The sequence below is a fragment of the Portunus trituberculatus genome, chromosome 9 (genome assembly GCF_017591435.1).
Source record: "Portunus trituberculatus isolate SZX2019 chromosome 9, ASM1759143v1, whole genome shotgun sequence".
Classification (NCBI taxonomy): Eukaryota; Metazoa; Arthropoda; class Malacostraca; order Decapoda; family Portunidae; genus Portunus; species Portunus trituberculatus.
In genome coordinates, this window is record NC_059263.1 from 563741 (window position 1) to 586410 (window position 22670).

At 42.4% G+C, this 22670-nt stretch overlaps 2 protein-coding genes across 5 annotated transcripts in view; one reads left to right on the forward strand and one right to left on the reverse strand.

Annotated features, from left to right (window-relative positions):
* The window catches only part of LOC123501701 (cytochrome c oxidase assembly factor 3, mitochondrial-like), a 36851-nt gene extending 33358 nt beyond the window's left edge, over window positions 1-3493 (forward strand). For all 3 annotated transcript variants that reach the window (XM_045250704.1, XM_045250705.1, XM_045250706.1), the window contains exon 3: window positions 2316-3493. In XM_045250704.1, the coding sequence (XP_045106639.1) occupies window positions 2316-2459 (144 nt within the window). In that variant the 3' untranslated portion in view covers window positions 2460-3493. The remainder of the gene's footprint in view (window positions 1-2315) is intronic.
* A 459-nt stretch (window positions 3494-3952) lies between these two features.
* Window positions 3953-22670, reverse strand: part of LOC123501697 — a 46618-nt gene continuing 27900 nt past the window's right edge. Inside the window, exons 5-11 of one of the 2 annotated variants that reach the window (XM_045250700.1) lie at window positions 18925-19122; window positions 14640-14852; window positions 10224-10330; window positions 9336-9516; window positions 7576-7800; window positions 6768-6925; window positions 3953-5005 (exon numbers count right to left, since the gene is read on the reverse strand). In XM_045250700.1, coding sequence (XP_045106635.1) covers window positions 4691-5005; window positions 6768-6925; window positions 7576-7800; window positions 9336-9516; window positions 10224-10330; window positions 14640-14852; window positions 18925-19122 — 1397 coding nt within the window. In that variant the 3' untranslated portion in view covers window positions 3953-4690. Of the gene's footprint in view, window positions 5006-6767; window positions 6926-7575; window positions 7801-9335; window positions 9517-10223; window positions 10331-14639; window positions 14853-18924; window positions 19126-22670 lie in introns of both variants that reach the window. The other variant, XM_045250699.1, reaches the window with a different exon arrangement.

Consider the following 22670-nt stretch of genomic DNA (forward strand, 5'->3'; position numbering starts at 1 on the left):
CCAAGTCCCTGAGGTGTTGTGGGCCTATCACCGTGGTGTCAGCCCCGGTGTCAGGTATCACCTCGATGCTGCCAGACACACCGCCACGTGTGACGACGACGGTGATGGTAGGCGAGGGTGTGGGTCTGCCGCGAGCCGAAGACTGAACCCTCCTGATGCTGCCAGCTTGATCCTCCAAAGCTCTGGGAATATGGTGAGGGTCTGAGCTCGCACAACGTGGAATGTGGAGCGGTTATCCCCCGCCGGCTTCGGATTATTGGGCTTGGCGGGCCGCTGAGACGTCTTGGGCGTCGACGACTTGCATAGTTTTTCGAAGTGTCCGTATCGGTTACAAGAGTTGCACTGAACGTTCCTCGCAGGACACTTCTCTGTGTGAGACCAGTGGCCTGTCTTGCCACAGCCACTACAGATTGCAGCTGCGGAGGGGCATCCCTTGGGGCCGTGCTGCTGTTTGCCACAGGCGCTGCAAGGGATGATGACGTAGGGGCGACCCGTTGTGACTCTGCCTTGCTCTTATGGGTGGCCTTCTTCCCCTTTTTGTACTGCGAAACAGCCCGGGCGGCAGGTGAAGCCCGTATAGCAGTAGCGGCGGATCTGGTGGCTTCATAGGCACGACATAACGTGACGACGTCTAAGAGGGTGGAGGAGGCATCAAGGGCGACGATCTTCTGTACGAGCTCCTCGTCGCTAACACCAGTTAGGATGCCGTGTTTGATCCAGGCCTCCTGACAGTCGTTGTCGTTGGCCTTGCAAACGTCGATCTCCTCCGAGAGACCTTTAAGCCTCACGAAGAAGTTTGCAAAAGTCTCACCAGGCGCCTGCTTACAGCTTGTGAAAGCTCGTCGACGTAGAGCCTCGTTACTTGAGTCCTTAAAGTGCTGTTGGAGAGTGTTGAGGACTTCGTCGACGGAAGATGTTGAGTCCGGGGGCAACAACAGCGTGTGCTCTAGCACTCGTTGAGTTTCGAGGGAGAGGCACATCCTGAGTTGTATTAGCTGCTTGGGTTGTGGTAACTTGGCCAAATCAACCATTGTGGCGTAGTCAGCCCAGCGTCGCCTCCACTCCCTGAAGTACTGAAACGTGACGTCAGTAGAGAGAACTGGTGGAGGTTGAGCAGTCGCCTTAGGTGCTGGTGGTGTTCCTGCAGGGCTCGACGACGGTATCAGAATGGTACGTACAGTGGCAGCTGTGAGAAGGGAAATGACAGAGCTTTGTATACAACCAAATGTGTGGCTGTTTGATTAATTGAGTGTTATTCTGATGACCTTGGCAACACAAGTCACAACTGGCAAGGGGGGGAGGGGGACACCAGGGAACCTTTGTCTACAACCACGTGTGTGGACGTTCGACTATCAGGTGTTGTTTTGAGTATTAAATTGAACTTTTTGCGTTTGAGTATTTAGACATTCGAGTATTGAGTCACCACTGTATTATGAAACTATAACTACTTATTACTAGAAATCTATTTTAGTGCAATGTTTCTTTGGTCTGACACAGCTTGTATAAGAGTTAGCATATTTGATGGCATATAGGATGTGGCATATGAAACGCACTCCCATTTCAGCCGGTCAAATTCAGGAAAAAATGTTTTTAGTGTATTTAAGCATTTACTGTTAAAAGCAATCTAGCATGAATTATCATTTTGGTAGAAACATTTCTCCCTGAATTTTTCTCATTTACCACCCACATTTTTGTCCAAGTTTTGGCCAATGTGGGGCTGGGTAACAAATGTTATGTTTACCTTTCCTTTCGCTCTTCAGTTGGTGTTCTTGCTGTCATCAGACATGCATGAATTTTTCTATTGGTGGTGGCCCAAAGTCTTTGCTGCTGCTCTATTGCCATACTCCTTGGCATAATCTACCACTTGTAGTTTGTAGGAGATTGTGTAGCTTGATATTGTTTTCCTCCTGCTGCCATAACGGTGAGGGTGTTGATGTGTTTTGTTATGATCATGCACTTGCTGTTACACTGTCAGATGGCATCGAGTCAGGACTCCTATCAGCTGCTATTTTATAGATATGCATGACAGATTAGATTGCTTTCATTTTTATAATGATTGGTTTTTAAAGTAATAATACTGGTAATAATAATAATAAAAGCAATAAAATAATGATGTATGCAGTTAGGGTAGGTAGGACTACTGATTGTAAGCTGGGTTAGTGAGTGTCAGATTAGCATATGGGAGGTCTCAACTTCGCATATTAAATGCAGAGTGACTTTTTGAGCCAAATTTTGGAAAAAAGGCACATCTTATAAGCCGTCAAATACAGTACTTAGTAGAAATGTAGGCAGTGATGTTTTTCATTGCATTACAGAATGCAGAGCGAGTGCGTAAATTGGCACTGCAACGGAGAAACAACGTGATTGTCGGCTCCTTGATCGGCCTCGGCGTTCTGAGCATCTATGGCTATTCTATCTACTCTGTGAAGCAGGAGAAGTTCTTAGATGAGCTGGAGTAGTTGCAGCGGTGTCACTCTTCCTCCTGTCTGTCACTATCTCCTCCTCTTCCTGCTACTCACTTACCTTCAGTCATCATTTTTCCTTCATTCTTCTCATTCCTTTCCTCCTCCACCAGTCAGCCTCGCAGCCCAAGGTATGCTCAAGTCCCAAGTGTTTTAGTATTGGGAGGAAGGTTGGTCTGTAGCTCTCAGCATAGCACTGATTCACTTTCATTGTCCTCATACTTCCAATCTATTGAATTTTGCCATAAAATTTATAATATTTACCATCTAGAATGCAAGAATAAGTAAGCTTAGTTGGGAGTGTGTTGAGTAGAAGAACTAAGACATTAAAACTAACTCACACCTTGGCAGCCTTGGGGCTCAGTGACTTTAGTGAGTGAGTGAGTGTTGCTCGTAGCACTCTCATGGTAGCCTTAGGGAAGTGAGTGGAGTTTGTGTATTTGTCTTGTTTTGGAAGAGCATTGATTCACTTTATAGGATTCACAAACTGTACATATTCATAGTTCATAGAGGGCATTCACAGTGCAGTACTGAAAGGGACACTCAGGATTGTTACTCATCTCTTCCTGCGAGTCGGAACAAAAATCAAGTAACGTCACATTCTGTTTTACTGTATTTGGCATCCCTCCTTCAATCTCAGCTCTGATATGCCAAGAATAAGACTAATGGTGCTGCAGGAAGGCCACATGTTGCTGAGTGTGTAGAAGGAAGCCAGTGCCCACTTCTAAAAAATGCAGTGATAATGTTGAGTAGGTCATATGGAGAGATGATTGACAGTTCAAAGTCCTGTTTAACAAGGTCCTCCTCTGTACATACATTTGTGATAACTCATGTCAAGGTGGACAGATGTTTATTTTTTTCACCATGTAAGTAAGGAAATGTGAACGAGTAATGGTAGATTATACATACCTTGAGAGTTGTGCAAGACTGAGTTAAGTGTTATTTATTTGTCCAATCTGTGAGTCACGTTTTGAGTCACTTGCAGATGTGTAGTGTATAGAAGACTTGTGTAATATATTGTTATTGTTTTAGTAACATATTTGACTGATTCCCTTGTGGTGGTGTGTAGTGGTGGTGGGTGAGGGTGTTCTTGTACTTGTGTGGGTGTAGATTAATGAGGTTAATCACTTCTATTCCTGTACGTATCTTATTTTGCAGATGAAACTAATGGATAATATTGGTTGGTGTAGTTGTGCGGGATAGTTGGTTTTGGTGTTAAAGATGTTGGTTATATCAGAGGAACACTACCAAACCACTTACATAGAACTTGCAGTGATGAGTGATGTATTTGTACAAAGTGATATCTTCTCTCACATCTGGGAGAAATGTGTCTTGTGGAAGTGACTGAAGGCTACTCAATCTTTCACACATATGCAAATTTTTCAAAGCAAAGCTTGCTGTAGAAATGGCTCACTGCATCCTGTCAGTGGTTGTTGTTCCTTGATGGATGAGGTGTTAGTAATACAAAGGTGGTAATGAGAGGTTACTAAAACAATTGTAGACATTTAATTTCATTATATATATATAAAGCCCTGTGTATAACACAGGCATTGTACTATCTGACTGATGGACAGACAGTCACCTGGAGTCAATAACGGTAATACAGGGCAACTGGATACATGGAATATACTCTTGAATAGTTTAAGGCAGGCTGCCTTGGTGCATCTACAGCCTCTGAACAGTAATGAAAACAGGAAGACTTGGTCCAGGTATCACTCAGCCCCTCCCTCCCCCCTCCCCCCACTGGAGTGATGCACCTTTCACCTGACAACCTCACAACAACCTGTCCTCCGTGCTGGGGTGACTGAACAGTCCTATACACAGTAACAATTAGTGAGGATTTGTACACAGACACTGTTCCCCATCACACCCACAGCCTCTGCTGGATGGGTCTGGCCACCGACACACGTACAAGGTCGTGTTAGGATAGCCTGGAGTAAGAAGCAACAATGATAGTAGCAAGTGCAGTAATAATAGCCATGAATTGTAGCAGCACTGGTGATGGACATGCATGAAAAACACCACTGAGGAACAAACTAGAACAACAACTCTGTACAATACAATCTAAACATAGAAATCAGTGCTCTCAGAGGCTGCACAACCATTATGTTAACACTTCTTCACTATCCTTCACTTCCCAACACTTGCTTTCCTTCCCATTACTTAACACTCTTGCCTTCCTCTCCACCCATCACCCAGCATCTCCTTTCCCCATCACACCCCACCCTTCACCGCCGCTCCACTGTCTCCACTGCCCCGTCATTTACTCTCCGCGATATGCTGATCTCCGTGCGGGTCTCAAAGCGGATCCGAGGGGTGGTGGGGGAGGGGCTGGGGCTGGGACTAGTGAAGCGGGAGGGGCGGGAAGTGGCTCTAGTGAGGGGTGCACGGGTAGTGGTTGTGGTAGTGGTTGTGGTGGTGGTGGTGGGAGGTGGTGCAGGGGGCAGGTTTGGGGTGGTTGGGGCTGGGCTGGTCTGTGGTTCTTCCTTTTCTGGGTTCAGGTTCAGGTATGGTCTAACATCGACAAGGTTTCCTCCACCCTCCTGTAGAAGAACGCTCAAGTTAGTAATGCTTAATCTCCAACCGTTCCCTTCATACTTTCTTATTATTAGCATTTTTAAATTTGTTTTCATCTTATTGTTTAGGTTTGCATTTATACTGTTACTTATTCTGTTGCATACTACATAGTTCAATAATAGCATGTCATGATGCAATCCGTAGCTTAGCTGAATTAATGTCTATCAGTTTATCTGCTCCCTTTTTGCTTACTTTGATTTCCATTATGTCCTCATTCCATCCCAGGTAGCCAAGCAGTAAAAAATTGTTTTATATTGAGTAGCTGGTATAGATTAGTCTGGTCTCCTGAAGGCTAGTATGTTATAGATGTGTAATGTTAAAAAGTGTGTAGGCATCGTCAATTGACTGCCACACTTTATGGAGAGATGATTAATTGATCTAGGCAAGTAAGTCACAAGATGTATAGATTTCAATCTATACAAATTCAAACATAACATTGAGAATGTACTCCTACATGATGGCAATAGTGCAAGAGTCCTAAAGTTTCGAGATAAACAATGGTAGTATCTCAAAACTTAAGGTCTGATTTTTTAGACATGGTGTAGCAGTTACTATGACGAATGTATGTCTCATTTTAAACCGTGGTGTTAGTGTACACTAACTCGGAGACACCACCAGTTCCTATAATAATTGCTGAAGTCTCTTAACCCTCCCCAACAAGGAACACCAATGATATTCATGATTCAAATGCAACTGAAAGTCATGTTAAAAAGAAATGACCTCTAAGGTTTACAGCACCTTCATGATAACTGCAACATTTTTTAATAGAGTTGGTCAGAAACATGCTATATGCTTGAATTGGGCTTTAATCAAATCAAGCTTGTGGTAGTAAACAACATTACCTAGCAGATTTTTTTTCCAACTGTATATAGCAGATGTTTGAAAGTGAAATTTTTGACTGGCTAGGCAAAAAATGATATATACTTAGTAATAAACTGTATATAGCAAATATTTGAGAATGTGATTTTGTACTGTAGAGGTCCAGGAGATTCTCGGTTACATGGTGTCTGGCAATGGTTATTATTAGCTGGTGAATTCATGTATAGTATATATATCTCACCAATTTCAGTAAGAAGCCACTATGGTAATATTCTAGACACCTTTTCTACCATTATTATCCATTTTTTTCAGCTTCATTCTTTCATAGACACATTTCCAAAGTTTTAGTGCCACAGGAAAGGTGGCATTTCTTCCTTCTCACTTTGTTTTGTGTTTATTCCATTGTGTCTGAGAGATTGGAACTAAACAGACAATAATAATGGTTGGAAAGGCCTCTAGAATATTACCACAACCTTTTCCATATTGATTTTTGATATGCTTGTCAATAAATCTCAACCACAAGCACAGAACTCCTTAACGTAGGCGCCATGACTTGACCAACCAGGTGACATAGTCTTAACAGTGTTCAGTGTAGACTATTGAGGCAGGAAAACAAAAACAATGATCATGTTTGCTTTGGAGAGCACAAGATACACTACAGAACTGCCAACCTGTGTTAAGAGTGACTGGTGATGGGGTCTCCTAACATCACGTAGTTTCTCCTGCCTCGAGTTATTTTTCTTCATATTTGCAAAGTTAGCAAGACGACATAGAGCTTGGTGTGTTGGGATCTTCTACTAATGCCAACATTTAAAGAATCAGATGTGAAGAGTGCATGACTTTTCAAACACCCAGCCAGTCAGTATCCAGACAAAACACCAGTAGCGGGACACACATGAAGCACCTCACCAGTTTTGTGGTGTCCAGGCTTGAGAACTTGCTGATGGAATTGAATATGTCCTCATCCGTGACACCAAGCAGCCCTTCCACCAGGTACACGTTGCCCAGGTTGTAGAGGAAGGTGTGCGGGGTGATCACTCGGATGCCATCCACCTCCACCTCACCCTCTGTGGAGAAGACGCTGGTTAACACCCATACAGTACACATATATACTCTCACTTGAACACACACACACACACACATGCACACGCACTCTTACTGGCATACATATTCATGAGATTAACTGCTCTGATCCTCACAACACAAGTTTCATCTTACTGCTTTCTAAATTATTTCAAGATCAGTTTTACATTATGCTGAACTGACTAAGAGAACACACACATGCACACACACTGAGGAGTTCAAAGGTATACTAATATAGTACAAAGCTGCAAACAATATTGGAAAGGTTGGCCAGATTTCCCTTCATTAGACCATGCCCTGGTACAGTCTGTTACATTACACCTTTACCGATGTTTCATAACTCTACTCCTTGTGCCCTACTGACATTACACAACTTGGTAATCTACATGAACACACTGCTGGGATCATGTATAGGCCACTAAGCCACACACACAGCCATTCATGCCCATAAACAGGAGCAATTAAATGCCACAGTACATCATCGCACCCTATACCAGTACCACCACCATTTCACTACAGTTCAGTCACACACAGGCCAGTAAACAAAAGGTACATTAAAATTTTCATTACAGTTCAGAACCATAAAAAAGGACCTATTGAGAGTATTGGTTAGCCTCATAAGCACCCCACCCACCTGGAGTGATGGTGACTGTGAGGGTGGTGTTGGCCAGGGTGGTGAGGGTGGTGGCGGCTCTGAGGTCATCCTCGTAGAAGCGGCCAGACACCAGGTGACTCAGTACCAGGTGGTCACGCAGCTCCTTGTCCAGCAGGAATGGGTCAGGAGCATCAACATAGAGGGAGGTGGAAACGAATACGTCCGTGGGGATGAAGGCTGTGTATTTGAGGGGCTCCAGGTCCTCTGTGGGGGAAGGAGTGTTGCTTATTGACTGAGAGTTATACGGTGTCAAACAAGCTTCAGGATCAATTATCAGGACTGGACAGTACAAGATATAATGGGTTTAAGCTTGATGAATTTATGAATAACAGTGATAGATGGAAACAGGTAGCAGGTTTCTTGTACAGGGACCACCACATATAGGCCTGATGGCTTCTTGTGTGTTTGAGAAGAGTTAGAGAAGTATCCATATCACTCGAGAAGAGTTAGAGAAGTATCCATATCACTCAGTCTGTACAAGATGCCACACAATAAACATAATAAAGTAGTGACTATAAACCCTTGGAAAGTCCTAATATTTTACAAGCAGCAGGATTGAGATTACTGGTACGCATGCATTAGTTTTCCCAGTGTATTGCAATCACACTTTCACTCTTTGCAGGCAGGGAGGCAGGCAGGATGTTGCCACCTACATCATAGACTTGCTCTAGATAAACAGTGACAAACTTTCATTCAATCAGATTAGTACACTTCCCTGCATTAAACACATGGACCATAGCACCTTGACTTTCATCAGGGGCACTGTAAACCTTCTGACAAAGATAGATGAATAGAGAAGCATTATATCTTTTGTGTCTGACATCTGAGCTTAGAGGCTAAAGAGAATGGGTGTCCTTGCATGCACCAATCCTCTCAACTCCTTCTCTTGCATATCTCAGGATACCAGCACTGGGATTTTTACTCTAATTATATTCAGTAAAATTATAAAGATCTAGGCTGCAAGCAGTACAGATCAGTCATTCAAGAAATTCTTATGGTGTGAATAGGATCAACAATGAAAGTGTATGAATAAGATAAACAATGACAGTGTAACCACATTATGATAGGTTTGGTGTGTCTATGGAAGGTGAATTGAGGAACAAAGTATTGAGTGGTAGAGGAGGTCAAATACATCACCTCAGATTTATCATTCAGACATAGAGATGACAAGGAGGATAGGCAAAGATGGAGTGGATGCTGTGGGTGGGTATGAGGAGGTATTATGAAACGGCATGATTGATGACTAGAAACTGATACACAAGTGATATAAAAGTTGACTGGAAGAAAGAACAAAAACTCTTCTGTTGATTATTGTTGTTCTTGTCTCTGTTCCACTGTGCTGTGTCCCTCACTTCCCATCACATCATCCAGCATTGCAACTCCTTAAATCAATTAAAGAAACAATCATTTGTCTTCATTTCACTTATTCAATCTCCCTTTTTCTACTTGACAAAACTCTGTTCTCAATCTTCTAACCTCTCCCATTCTGCACTACATTTATCCTGCTGTACTACACAGACACTTTGTTTTCTTGTCCCATCAATCCTTGGTTTTATATCCTTAGCTCTCCTACCCTGCCCTGTCCTGCTCTGCCTTGTCCTATCCTCTATTACCCCTTCATACTTGACTTTTCTATACTATCTATCCTTGGTTTTATGTAGGCACTTAACTGTTCTATCCTACCCTGCCTAAGTCTTGCCGAGCCATGCCTTGTCATGCCCTGTCCTCCCCACACTCACCATCATGGCCAGGCACTAGGTAGGCCAGGTTGGTGTGGTTGAGGTACTCGGCAAAGAAAGATGTCTCAGGCTGCTCCTCCGACCAGCCCAGGAGGTGAGAGAGGAACTGTGAGGAGGGCCAGGGAGTGCCCAGCAGGGGGGCTGTTTCCAGGTCACCATGTTGGCTCTGCAGCTCAAATACCTGAAAGGGGCGCGCACCATCATGCACTGACTTGCAACACATCTTGCGCATGTGCATTCTCAGACACACACACACACACACACATGGCTGTAGAGGTTAGAGTACATCCACAAAAAGAAAAACTGGGTACATTTACATTTATGGAGATTATTATATGTGCAGGTGTAGCCTAGGCCCTGCTTACTACAACTAGGTACCACACACACACACACACACACACACACACACACACACATTCACCAGCATGCACGTGAGACTAAGGTTGTATCTTGGTGACCTTACCAGTTGATCTTTGCATGCAGGTGACCTGACCCATATGACTAACCTAGAAACCTGGTGGTGCTTGTGGTACATCCATCAACACCTCTACCACTACTATTCCTGCACCACCACCACCACCACTACTACTACCTCCATCAGAAAACTACTACAACTTCAACTATTGTTTACTGCTTATTCTAATGTTGAGGTGTAATACAAACAGTTCTGGAGGTAAAAGTGAATGGATCGTTTGAAATATTACCCCCAACATTACCTACTGAATTATATTGTCAAGGTATTCTCTCTCTCTCTCTCTCTCTCTCTCTCTCTCTCTCTCTCTCTCTCTCTCTCTCTCTCTCTCTCTCTCTCTCTCTCTCTCTCTCTCTCTCTCTCTCTCTCTCTCTCTCTCTCTCTCTCTCTCTCTCTCTCTCTCTCTCTCTTTTTACCCTGTCGTAGTCCACAAAAAGCAGCTCGTCGATGAAGAAGATACGGCCCCTGGACACCATCTTCTCAAGCTCGGTCATCACCTCCACACCGTTGGCCAGCAGCTTGCCTGGTGGGGAAGGAACGGGGAGAGGAAGGTTGAGTGAGTTAAAATGGAATTGCATAGAGAAAAAAAAAATTGGTTTGTTTGGGTTATTTTTATTTTCAGTGATGCTAATGTTCTCAGGGTCAGTAACTGGTAAAAGACGAGAAGTAGTGTTTGTTTGAGATTGGTAACTGAGTGATAGTGGGAACGAATACATGGATAATATGTAAAGTAACAAGTGAAGGGTTTAGACTGAGAAGTTTATGAATAATAGTAGAAATGTATAACAGGATAGGACGAAGTAATGGTTTCCAGATCGATGTTTGTGAGTGATAGTGGGAATGACTACAGGGATAATACAACAACTAAGAAGTAAAGAATTAAACTTGATAAGCTTGTAAATGTTAGTGGAAAAATATACAGGGCAAGTAAAGGGTTTAAGATTTTTAAGTATGTGAGTGGATATAAAACAAGGATAATTAAAAGTAAAATATAATAAGAAAGGCTTTATAAGTTTGTGAATGATAGTGGAAATATATAACAGGATAAGACAAGAAGTAATGGGGGGAGGGGTCAAGATAAGTGAATTTACGAATGATAGTGAAGATTGAGGTAATTAAGTTTCACACAGACTGCCATGTAGGCCATATATGTATGACCTTGTTGCTTCCCTTGTTTGATTATACGTACAGCAGCAATAGCAACATACACACTCAGCAATGGTGACTATATATATACTTTCTGGTTCTCCTATAGTGTATGTTTTATAGTGTTGGGTGATGGTGACATTTTCTCTCTCTCTCTCTCTCTCTCTCTCTCTCTCTCTCTCTCTCACACACACACACACACACAGGGCCAAACATTAAGCAGGAAATGACCAGAGTGGTAGACTGACCCCCCACAACACATCCTCATCATCTCCTGTCTGTCTGTCTGTCTGTCTGTCTCTGAACACCGTCTCTCCTCTGTCTATCCGTCTGTCTGCATCTCTCTCTCTCTCTCTCTCTCTCTCTCTCTCTCTCTCTCTCTCTCTCTCTCTCTCTCTCTCTCTCTCTCTCTCTCTCTCTCTCTCTCTCATATATTGTGCAATTTGTAGGAATACTACTTTGAATCAGTTAACTCTTCAATTTGATCCCCAGGAATCAAATATCGTTTTCTGGGTAGAGATGAAGAAAACTTAACCTGTTTAAGAAAAAAAAAAAAAAAAACCTGACTAAAAGAAAAAAATACAAATACCAACACGCGACACACCACTTGTGGGAAAAAAAAATTCTGCAAACGAACAAAACTAATAAAATGTGATAAAAACCGAATAAATTATGCAGATTTATCACGCTCTCATTACTGTCATTATTTCTAGGCCAAGCAGGAAGGGACAAGATTGCAGAGTATTAAGTATCCAGCAGGGTAATAGTGGAGGGAGTCCAGCGCGCGAAACAAAGACAAACGAGGTAATAGATGCGCGGGAACTTGAGCAAGAAGTGTGCAGGGAGCGGCAGGCTGTGGTGAGGGACAACGTGTGTGTTTATGGAAAGTGAGAAAAAAAAACAAGAAGAGTATATGTTTATCGATCTACCTGTACGTTTATCTATCCATCTGCCTGTATCCATCTATCTATCTAGGGTGGGGGGAGGGGAGACAAGCACACAAGCAGTAGGAAGAGGAGGAGGAGGAGGAGTCCGAAGATGAAGGAGGAGGAGCAGTAGAAGGGAGGTTGGGAGGAACGAAAAAGAGGAGGAGGAGGGAGATAGAATGGAGACAGGAGGGTGAAAGTAAGGAGTAGCAACAAAAGGGAGGGAAGGAGTGGGAGGAAGAGGAGGAGGTAGGTAGAGAGGGAGGGGTCCTTCACGCCAAGGGCAGCTGCTTCTTGTTCAGTTTGACCTCAGACACCCAACAGCAGCAGCAGCAGCAGCAGGAGGAGGCGGCTTGTCCCCTTACCTCACTTCACCTCCCCCCCACGAAGAGAGAGAGAGAGAGAGAGAGAGAGAGAGAGAGAGAGAGAGAGAGAGAAACGCCAATGAAAAAAGTAAATTATGTGATTTGAAAAGAATGAATGTGTGTGTGTGTGTGTGTGTGTGTGTGTGTGTGTGTGTGTGTAAAATAGCTGGACCAAGAAACGTGCGAAAGTGAAAGGATGAACCCAGCCCTTCTCTCTCTCTCTCTCTCTCTCTCTCTCTCTCAAAATGGTTAACAAAAGAGAGAGAGAGAGAGAGAGAGAGAGAGAGAGAGAGAGAGAGAGAGAGAGAGAGAGAGAGAGACCAACTGACTGACTGCTGTGTGCATGATGGGAAAAAATGGAAAAAAAAAAAAGGAGGAGGAACAAAATCCACTTTTATCCTTCAAGGTCATCCATATACAGCCTCTTGTAACCAGGGAGGAGAAGAGGAGGAGGGACAATGGAGACAAAAAAAGGGAAAATAGGAAAAAAAAAAGTGGCAAAGGCGGGAACGAGGAGGAGGAGGAGGAGGAGGAGGAGGAGGAGGAGGAGGAGGAGGAGGGACAGTGGAAGAAAAAAAAAAAGAAAAAAGTGGTAGCAAAGGCGTGAACGAAGAAGAAGAAGAGGAGGAGGAGGAGGAGGAGGAGGAGGAGGAGGAGGAGGAGGAGGAGGAGGAGGAGGAGGAGGAGGAGGAGGAGGAGGAGGAGGAACAAGGAGGGGTATATCCTGGAGATAATGAGACGGTAAGTAAGGGAGGAGGAGGGGGAGGGGGAGCGAGATAAAATACCGTGAGTACAAATAATTCTTTAATAATTCCTGCCTTTTACTATTACCACCACCACTACTACTATTGCTACTACTATACTACTACTATTACTCTCCTCCTCCTCCTCTTCCTCCTACTACTACTACTATGGAAGGAGAGAGCAGAAATTTACAGTACATGTCTGCGTCCCTTCTCGCCCCTCCCTATGTGTAAAGTGTAAATTAGATTAGGTTAAATTAGGATAGGCTACCATACCAGCATCCTCACCATCACTAACACCACCACCACCACCACCGTTATGTAAGGAGGAGGAGGAGGAGGAGGAGGAGGAGGAGGAGGAGGAGGAGGAGGAGGAGGTATAGTAGTAGAAGAAGAAGAAGAAGGAGAAGAAGAAGAAGAAGTAAAAAAAAAATTACTGAAGACTGCACGAAAGGAACATAACAAATATCCCTCCTGTTCACCCCTCTCTCTCTCTCTCTCTCTCTCTTAATCATATTTTTCTATAGTCAAACATTACTTTTTTCCCTTTTCATTGCATTATTTTCCTTGTTTTTCCTCCCGTCCTTTCCTCTCAACACCCTCCGTTCTGTTCACCCCTCTCCCACAATCTCCTGTCCCTCCCACTTTATATATTATGTCTATCTTGTCACGTACACTCCTCCTATTCCGTCTCTTTGTTGCATGCATTTTTCTTTTCTACCTTTCCTCCTCCTACTTCCCCTTCTCCTTTCTTTCTTTAATTTCTGCTTATAATTTCCCCCTTTTTTTTTTTATGTATATTCAAGCTTTTACGATTGCAGTGACAGATGAACGAGAAGTCAATATTTTTAATGGGGAAAAAACAGCATTGAAAACCTACCCAATGATCTTTCTAGCCTTTCAAAATCGTCTTGGTGTATCAAGGGTTATTTTTTTCTATTTTTTTTCTGTTCGAGTGCAAGGGTTATTTTTTTCTATTTTTTTTCTGTTCGAGTGATGTTAATAATATTTCTACATCATTGATATTAACAAGACAAGCAATATTGAAAACCTCTGGCCAATCATCTCTTTAGCCTTCGAAAACCCACATTATTAACTGCAAAACTACTATTGAAAATCCGACTAATAATATCTGTGGTCTTGGAAAACAGTCGTAGTGAGATTAGCGAGAATTCCACATCATTAACAAGAGGAGCCATATTGAAAACCTTCATTGCTAAAAGGAGAAACATTAGCAACAGTACTGAAAGCCTAACTAATAATCTGCTACCCTGGAACAGTCGTGGCGAGATTAACGTGAATACAACATTAACCCCTTCAGTACTAGAATGCATTTTTACCTAAAGTTTGGGAATGACTGGACGATTTTATTTACATTAGGGGAGGGTCTATGGCGGTCAGAAGATTAATGGACAGTTTTCACTATTTTAAGTCCTACTGAAATTTCTGAAGCTGAGCAAAATCAGAAAATTGTAACCAGAATGATTATGGAAACGCGTCCTGGTACTGAAGAAGTTAACAGGGGGATCCATATTGAGAACCTACATCATTAACAGGAGAAGCAGTACCAAGAACCCTGGTAAACAGTCGTGGTGAGAGAGCTAAGCGTGTCATGAAAGTACACGAAGAAGAGACACTGGTACAACACTCACCTCCTCTTCTGGTAAACTTGATGACGCGCCCCCCGAGTGTGGTGAGCTCCGCGAGAGACGGCAAGGTGTCCAGGTCGATGTTTCCTCTGACGAAGTGGTTGAGCAGCACGTCTTTGGTGAAGTTGTGCACCAGGAAGGGATTGAAGCCCCAGTCGATCGGGTAGTAGCTGTAGAAGGCAGCGTCATGAGGAATCAGCGCTGTGTATCTGCCAGCTGTGGATGAAGGAGGCGAGGGAGGCGTGAGTGAGTGAGGAAGACGAGACTTAAATTTTATCTAAGAGCGGAAAACTGAGCAAGGATAAAAGAAAGTAAAAAAATAAATGAATAAATAGAAATACTAAATAAAATAAATAAAGATGAAGAAAAACCTACTTAGTTGCCAATGCCTGTACAGGAACGAGAGTTAGCCAAAGAAAGGCGATAAATGTCTTCAAATCTCCCTCTTAAATGCGTTCAGGTCATAGGAAGATGGAAAAACAGAAGCAGGTAGGGAGTTTTAAAAAGTTTACCAGAGAAAGGTATGAATGATTGAGAGTACTGGTTAGCTCTTGCATTAGGGAGGGTTCTGTTTGTGATTTTTATTGAGTTTTGAGTCTATGATGGTAATACTTTTAGGGTTTCTGCATTTTTGTGTCACAGCAGAGGCGAGGAGAGACAAAAAAAAGTGACGGCGGCGTGGTGGGAGAGGAGCAAGACTGAGGGAGGAATGATTCGGTTGAGGGAGATGACGTGGCACGGAAAGTGTTTTCAATTTTTTTGCTTGTTGAGTTGAATGCTGTGTGTGTGTGTGTGTGTGTGTGTGTGTGTGTGTGTGTGTGTGTGTGTGTGTGTGTGTGTAATTCACTGTTTGATCTGCTGCAGTCTCTGACGAGACAGCCAGACGTTACCCTACGGAACGAGCTCAGAGCTCATTATTTCCTATCTTCGGATAGGCCTGAGACCAGGCACACACCACACACCGGGACAACAAGGTCACAACTCCTCGATTTACATCCCGTACCTACTCACTGCTAGGTGAACAGGGGCTACACGTGAAAGGAGACACACCCAAATATCTCCACCCGGCCGGGGAATCGAACCCCGGTCATCTGGCAACTTCCATACACTAACTATAAACCCGTGGATGCGGTACGGCGTAGACACTAACCACTAGTCAACACAAACAATACTTACCACACACAAAGTAAAATAAATAGAAAATGCGTTGTTGAGATACTAACCACTATACTTACCAGAAACAAAGTAAAACAAATAAATAAAAAAAAAAAGCTTGTATATAATATTAATTATGAATATTCTATAAAAAAAACCATCTTGGCTTTAATTGAGAGAGAGAGAGAGAGAGAGAGAGAGAGAGAGAGAGAGAGAGAGAGAGAGAGAGAGAGAGAGAGAGAGAGAGAGAATGGAAGGGTGAAGGGATGTGAAGGAGGGAAAGGGAATGATCGTAGTGATGGTGAAGGGAAAAGGTAGAGAGGGTGAAGGGCAAATGTTGGGGAACGAAGGGTGGGGAGGAAGGGAAGAAGGGAAGGTGGAGGGAGGGTGTTAAGAGGAAAGCATGGAAGGAGAAAAAAAATAAGAAAAAAAATATATACAATGCAAGAAGATAAATTAACTTTCAATAGGAAAAGATGACGAGAGAGAGAGAGAGAGAGAGAGAGAGAGAGAGAGAGAGAGAGAGAGAGAGAGAGAGAGAGAGAGAGAGTTACATAAGAATAACGAACACTAGGCTACATCTTGGGAAATCAGGTTAGGAACAAGACTCGCTACACTTTTAAAACAAAGACGAAGAGGAGGACGGGAAAATGATAATAAAGGCTGGTAATTGATAAGTATATGAATTAAAACTTATGAAACGCTTAATTAACTCTTACCAATGTACAAGTTATTATTGACAAGAACAAAAATATATACGAAACACGTCAATATATTAGAACATCAGTCAGTAATATATACAAGGGCGCTTTATGACCTCCCTACCAACCCAATTTCTATAATTTATTTACTTGCTATTATCGTGTTCAGAATCTATCAAATGGTTTCTATAATATTTGATTTATTATATTTACTTTTCTTAATTCCAATTCATTTTGTTTACCCAAGCTATTATTTTATTGCAGTTTATATATTTTTTTCCTTCATTTCTTACATCATTTGACATGACATTGTTTTTTTTACATTCGCTACTGTATTTTTTTATTATTTATTTTTTTTATTTTCTTACCATCAGTTACACTATCATCATCTACCTTTCTCTTTCCTCTTCATTGCTATCTCCTCCTTCTATTCGGTATACCTTTATCCTCATTCTCCTTCTATTCTATCTTCATCTTTTATCTTCGTCCTAATACTCTTCCTATTTTATCTAGCTTTATCATTATCCTCGTCCCCCTCTTATCTTATCTACATTATCCGTCTTCCTTCTTAAGTTTTCATTCTACCTTTATTTTCCTCTTCTTCCTATTCTATTTATATTTATCTACATCTTCCTCAAGTTTTCAATACTAATCTTTTCTACCTTTCTCCAATTCCTCCACCTGAATCTTATGTCTATCGGTCACTTCCTCAGCACACTATACTGCATCGTTCATCTATCTATTTCTACACCTATTCCTTTTTATTCATTCTCTCTTTGTGCAGTTTATAGTGCTATTTCCTATACCTTCTATTTATTCTACCTTTGTGAGCTTTGAAGTGCCATTTGATCTATTTTTCTCATTTGACTCGGCTATGATACATTAATAAAGTTCAATGATCAATATCTCCTCGGATCACGACCCTAATATTCCGAAACACTTCTAATTTTTCTTAGAGAGGTTCTAAATATAAGTAAGCCATTGAGGCCATACAGGTTTTTAATGTTTTTACGATTCTAGTGACAGGTTAACTTCACTGCTGCATCATTAACACGATAAACACTCTTTAGAACACGACTAGTCATCTCTGTGGCCTTTGAAAACAGTCGTGGTATGAGTTAGTGGCGTTTCTGAATACTGGTTCGAGTCAGTGTGGTAATGTATCGTCTAGACTGGTGTGCCTTGGGTGATGAACGAGGCAACCACCATCACCATCACTATCACCACCATCACCACCTGCGGCCATCGTGATCACTGCACCTTGGGTTTAACAGCCAGGTAGCCGCCGCCTGTGTTATTACCCCTGTTCCTGCTGCTCTACTTATTGTCTACCGCTATTACTACGACTATAGCTATGGCAAGTACTCCCACTTTGGTAATTACTTTTTATATTTATGATTACAAATAGGGATTGCTACTAGGACTTCAATTATGACTAGAAAATTACTACTACTAACTATCATAATGGCAAGTACCGCAACTGGTAGACATTCATCGTCACATGTTTTAACAGGGTGTAGTGGAAGTTAAGCGCCATATTTCTACTTAACCCCTTCAGTACAATGACGCGTTTTCATATTCATCCATGCACTTTTCCACTTAAACAGGCAGGAGTTAAGTTAATCCCCGCAATTCTACTTAAACAGGCTGGTATAAATTTATCGCCACTTTTCAACTCTGACGCACAGTAATTGCAATTCAACTGGTCTTACTCCTACTTTTCTACTTTTAAAAGGCTGTAATGGAAGCTTGTCTACACCTCTCCTTTCTTATAAACCTCAATCAATACCACAACAACAATTAACCACCACCATCACCACCACCACAGTCACACCATAACACTTCCCATCACCATTACAACACACAATAAAACATTATTCAATACCACAACAACTGATAACTAACGACCACCACACAACACTTCCTCTTCCCATCACCATTACAACACACGAACAACCAGAGGCGGTCCGGGCTAGTTTTGCACCCTTGGCGAACAATCCATTGGCGGCCCCCCCCCCCGCTCCTCTTCCCCTTCCCCCGGGGAAAGGGGAAGAGGTATCATAATATTATGTTATTATAATAATGCAGAAGTGTCAGTCTATCCCCTCGCGTTCGTGCGCCCTCAAATAGATTGCGCCCTAGGCGGTCGCCCACATATATAGCCCGTAACAAAAACCGGCTCTGCGATCAACAAAAAACACCATTCAGTACCACAACCACCACAAAACTACGATAAAACACTTCCCACCACCACTACAACACAAACAAAACACTAACCAATCACCCATAACTAACTAACCACAACCACCACCATCACACAATAATTCCACTTCCCATCACAAACACAAGACACCAACAATCCACTACCACCACCACAAACAACCACATCACCAGTACAACACACACACAAACAAAACCAATCAAATACTCACTGTCACGGAATTTCTCGGTGATGTTAGCGTCGTGGAAGTGATGAAGGAACTCGGCAGCAATGAACCCGGGGCCAGCTTCGAGGGAGGCGAGGAAGGCAGGCAGGAAGGGACCGTCGCTTTTGGTTGACACTGGCGGCGGGGCGGCTGATCCTTCCAAGCCCAGATCTACCTCCTCAAACAGCCCACCGGCGCCAGAACCTGCTGGTGGTACAAGGGTGGGTTGTGGTGAGGGAGGGCGTTGGGGAAGGAAAATGAGAGGAAGAAAGGGAGAAAAGGTAAGGAGGTTGAGCAAAGAGAATGGAGAGGAAGGGAGATAGAGAGGAAAGAAAATGAAAAGGAAGGGAGGGAGACAATAAAGAAGGTAGAGGAAAGAAAAAAAAAAAGTGGGAGAAAAAGAAAGGTAGTTATAAGTAAAACAAAGAGGAAGGAAGGAAGGAAGGAAGGAAGAAAAGAAAGGAAGGACGAGAAAAGAAAACGAAGAGGAAGGAAGGCAGAAAACAAAGGGAAGATGAGTAAAAAACGAGAGGAAGGAAAGGAAGAATTCAGAGGGAGGTTGAGGAAAGACGATAGATAGAAAGAAAGGAAGGGAAAAAATAATAAGAGGGAGAGAGGGAGGAAAGAGAGGAAGTGAAAGTTGGAGAGGAAGATGAGGAGGGAAGAAGGAAAAGGAAGAAAAAAAAAGATTAAAAAGTTGACCAAAATAGGAAAGTAAAAAAAAGGGAATGAAAAACAGAAAAAAAAGAAGAAAAAGGAAGGCATAACGAATAGTGAATTATAGTAAGGAACAGAAACGGAGAGTAAATGAGGAGGCAGATGAAATAAAAGAGCAAAAATATATACAGAAAGGAAGGGAGGAAGGAAGGAACTAAGGAAAGGATGGATGAAAGGAATATTGACACGAGGACAAATATGGAAGTAAAAGGAAGAAAAGAGAGAGAGAGAGAGAGAGAGAGAGAGAGAGAGAGAGAGAGAGAGAGAGAGAGAGAGAGAGAGAGAGAGAGAGAGAAAGGACATCAGTAACAACAACAACTTGACGTAATATGAAAGTAACAGTGCAAACAATCTCCAATACTTCACACCTTTCTATGGACTGAGACAGCAAGTTTGGGTCTTTTTGTTACGACGCCTTCAAGGATGTTTGGGAAAAGGAGGAGGGAGGAGGGAGGAGGGAGGAGGAGGAGGAGGAGGAGGAAAAAGAAAAGGAAGAATAAGGAGAAAGAAAAGGAAGAATTAGGAGAAAGAAGAGAAAAGGAGGAAGAAGAAAAGGACGAACAAGAAGAAAAAAAGAAGAAAGAAGAGGAAAAGGAGGAGGAGGAGGAGGAAAAAGCGGACGAATAAGAGGAAAAGGGAGAGGAACAGGAAGAGTAGGATATGTACACTAAAATGACCACTCAAAAACGGAGACACAAGGCAAGAATAAAAGTATAAAGGTCAGATGATAGTTCCTACAGCGTGACTCTTTCAATTTGACCTCCACGCTGGCGAGGCATAACGAGGCGAAAGGACGTGTGCAGGAAGAGGAAGGCAAGGCAAGGCGAGGCGAGGCAAAGGCGAGGCGAGGCTAGGCTATTACCGTTAACTATAGTGATTCAGGCAGGGGGCAAGATACGCTGCTTCCGTTAACTTGTGATAGAGAGGAGAACGAGAGAGGAAAGGTTAACTTGAAATAGAGAAGAGAGAGCTAAAGAGAGGATGGAGGTTAATTTGAAACGAGAGAGGAGTGAGCTAACGAGAGTGTGAGTAAGAGAGCAGGTAAAAGAGAACTATACTTAATTAAATACGTAAATGAAAGTAATTGTGAAGAGAACGAGTTTTTTTTTTTTTTAGAAAGATGAATGGAAAGTAAACACCCCTTCCGTTAAATTGAGAGAGAGAGAGAGAGAGAGAGAGAGAGAGAGAGAGAGAGAGAGAGAGAGAGAGGGACGCGTAACCTGCCTCCCTCTCTCTCTCTCTCTCTCTCTCTACTGTACCATGTGGAGGCGCGGCGTGTGGGTTGTGACCTTATACTGAAGGACACTGTAGCTGAAAGTGAACGGGGGATCAACTGTACAGGACACGACCCGACACGCTGTATTCTTAGAAGTTACTGTGTCATCTTCCCGTTTTCTAATCTTAACGGGATGTACAGGAAGTTCATCGTTTGTTTATTACTTTTAAAGGGGATGTAGGAGAAATTAATTATCAGTTTTCTACATTCAACAGTCTGTGGAGGAAGTTTACCGCGCGTTTTCCTCTTTTAAAGGTCTGTGGGGGGGTTTACCGCGCGTGTCCTACTTTTAACGGTTTGTAGCGGAAGTTTACCGCGCGTGTTCTACTTTTAACGGTCTGTAGAAGAAGTTTACAGCACGTTTTCTTCATATAACGGTCTGTGGAAGAAGTTTGCCGCGCGTTTTCTTTTTAACGGTCTGTAGAAGAAGTTTACCGTGCGTTTTCTTCTTTTAACGGGATATAGGGGAAGGTAATTACCTCCCTTCTACTTAACAGATTGTAGAGGAAGTTTATCACCCTTGTTTTAGTTTTTTCCTTATTCAACTGGCTATAGTGGAAGTTTTCCGGGGGTTTTAAAGGAATGCTTTCATGGATAGTGGGATGCTAACAAGGATTCCGCGTCACCAATCAGTTCTGTGGTGTTTGCAAGTATTCCTGAACACAGAATGAAGCATTTACAAACAAAACAAGCAAGGGAAGACGAGAGAGAGAGAGAGAGAGAGAGAGAGAGAGAGAGAGAGAGAGAGAGAGAGAGAGAGAGAATAATAGGATGGGAAGGTGGGATGGGAGAAATGAAGAACAGGGAAGGTGAGATGCGAGAAATGAAGAACGAAAAAGATGCAAAGAAAGGAAGGGATGAAATAAGGAGGGAAGAAAGGATAAGAGAATGAAGAACGAAAAGGATATAGGATGGAAAGGAAAAAAAAGGGAAAAAAAAGGATGAAAGAGAAAGGGAAGGAAATGATATGAACCACCGAAACGCACTCGTTCCCAGGATTCGAAAACATGACAATTCTAAACCTCCATCTACATTACAATAAACCATACAATCCTTGCAACAATTTTTCGTGGGTACCGTGACAACTTAGCCTGTAGGTAAGTAATAGATTAGGGAAAAAGTCGTATTGGGAAAAGAAATATTGCAAAAACGTGAACTTGAGATCCATGACCACTAGTGTATTGTATTAGTCAAACATGAAATGGAACAGTAAATCTAATACAACGCAGGACACAATAGATAGGAAGGGAATTAATGGAAATACAGCAAAAAGAAAGTGGAAATACAGCAATAAAAAAAATCCATAACTATACTGCTCACATCTGGAGAAATAAAGATCCTGTCCACGGTCCGAGTGTAGACAGGGCTTCCTCACTCGGGGCAACAGTTTCCTAGCGGGTGGGCTTTGAGATAGGAGGTACCACAAAATGTACCCCCTTTAGCCCATAAATTCCCGTGAAAAGCCCACATGGTATATATAAAAAAAAAAGACTAATCAACCAGTAACGAAAGCAGGATACTAAAACACACGAGGAACTTGTGGAAATACGCAGCAAATAAGATAATTAATTGAACCGACTTAATACACAACAAAACTTATAACAGAAAACGTGGAAAAAATAATACTAATAATTGAGCCAATTCAATAGACAATGAGTTATAATAATAGAGAAAGTAAAGTCAATAAGATTAAAAACAACTAATTCAATACAAAACGAAACTTAAGACAAAAGTAAAGACAATAATATATTTATTAACC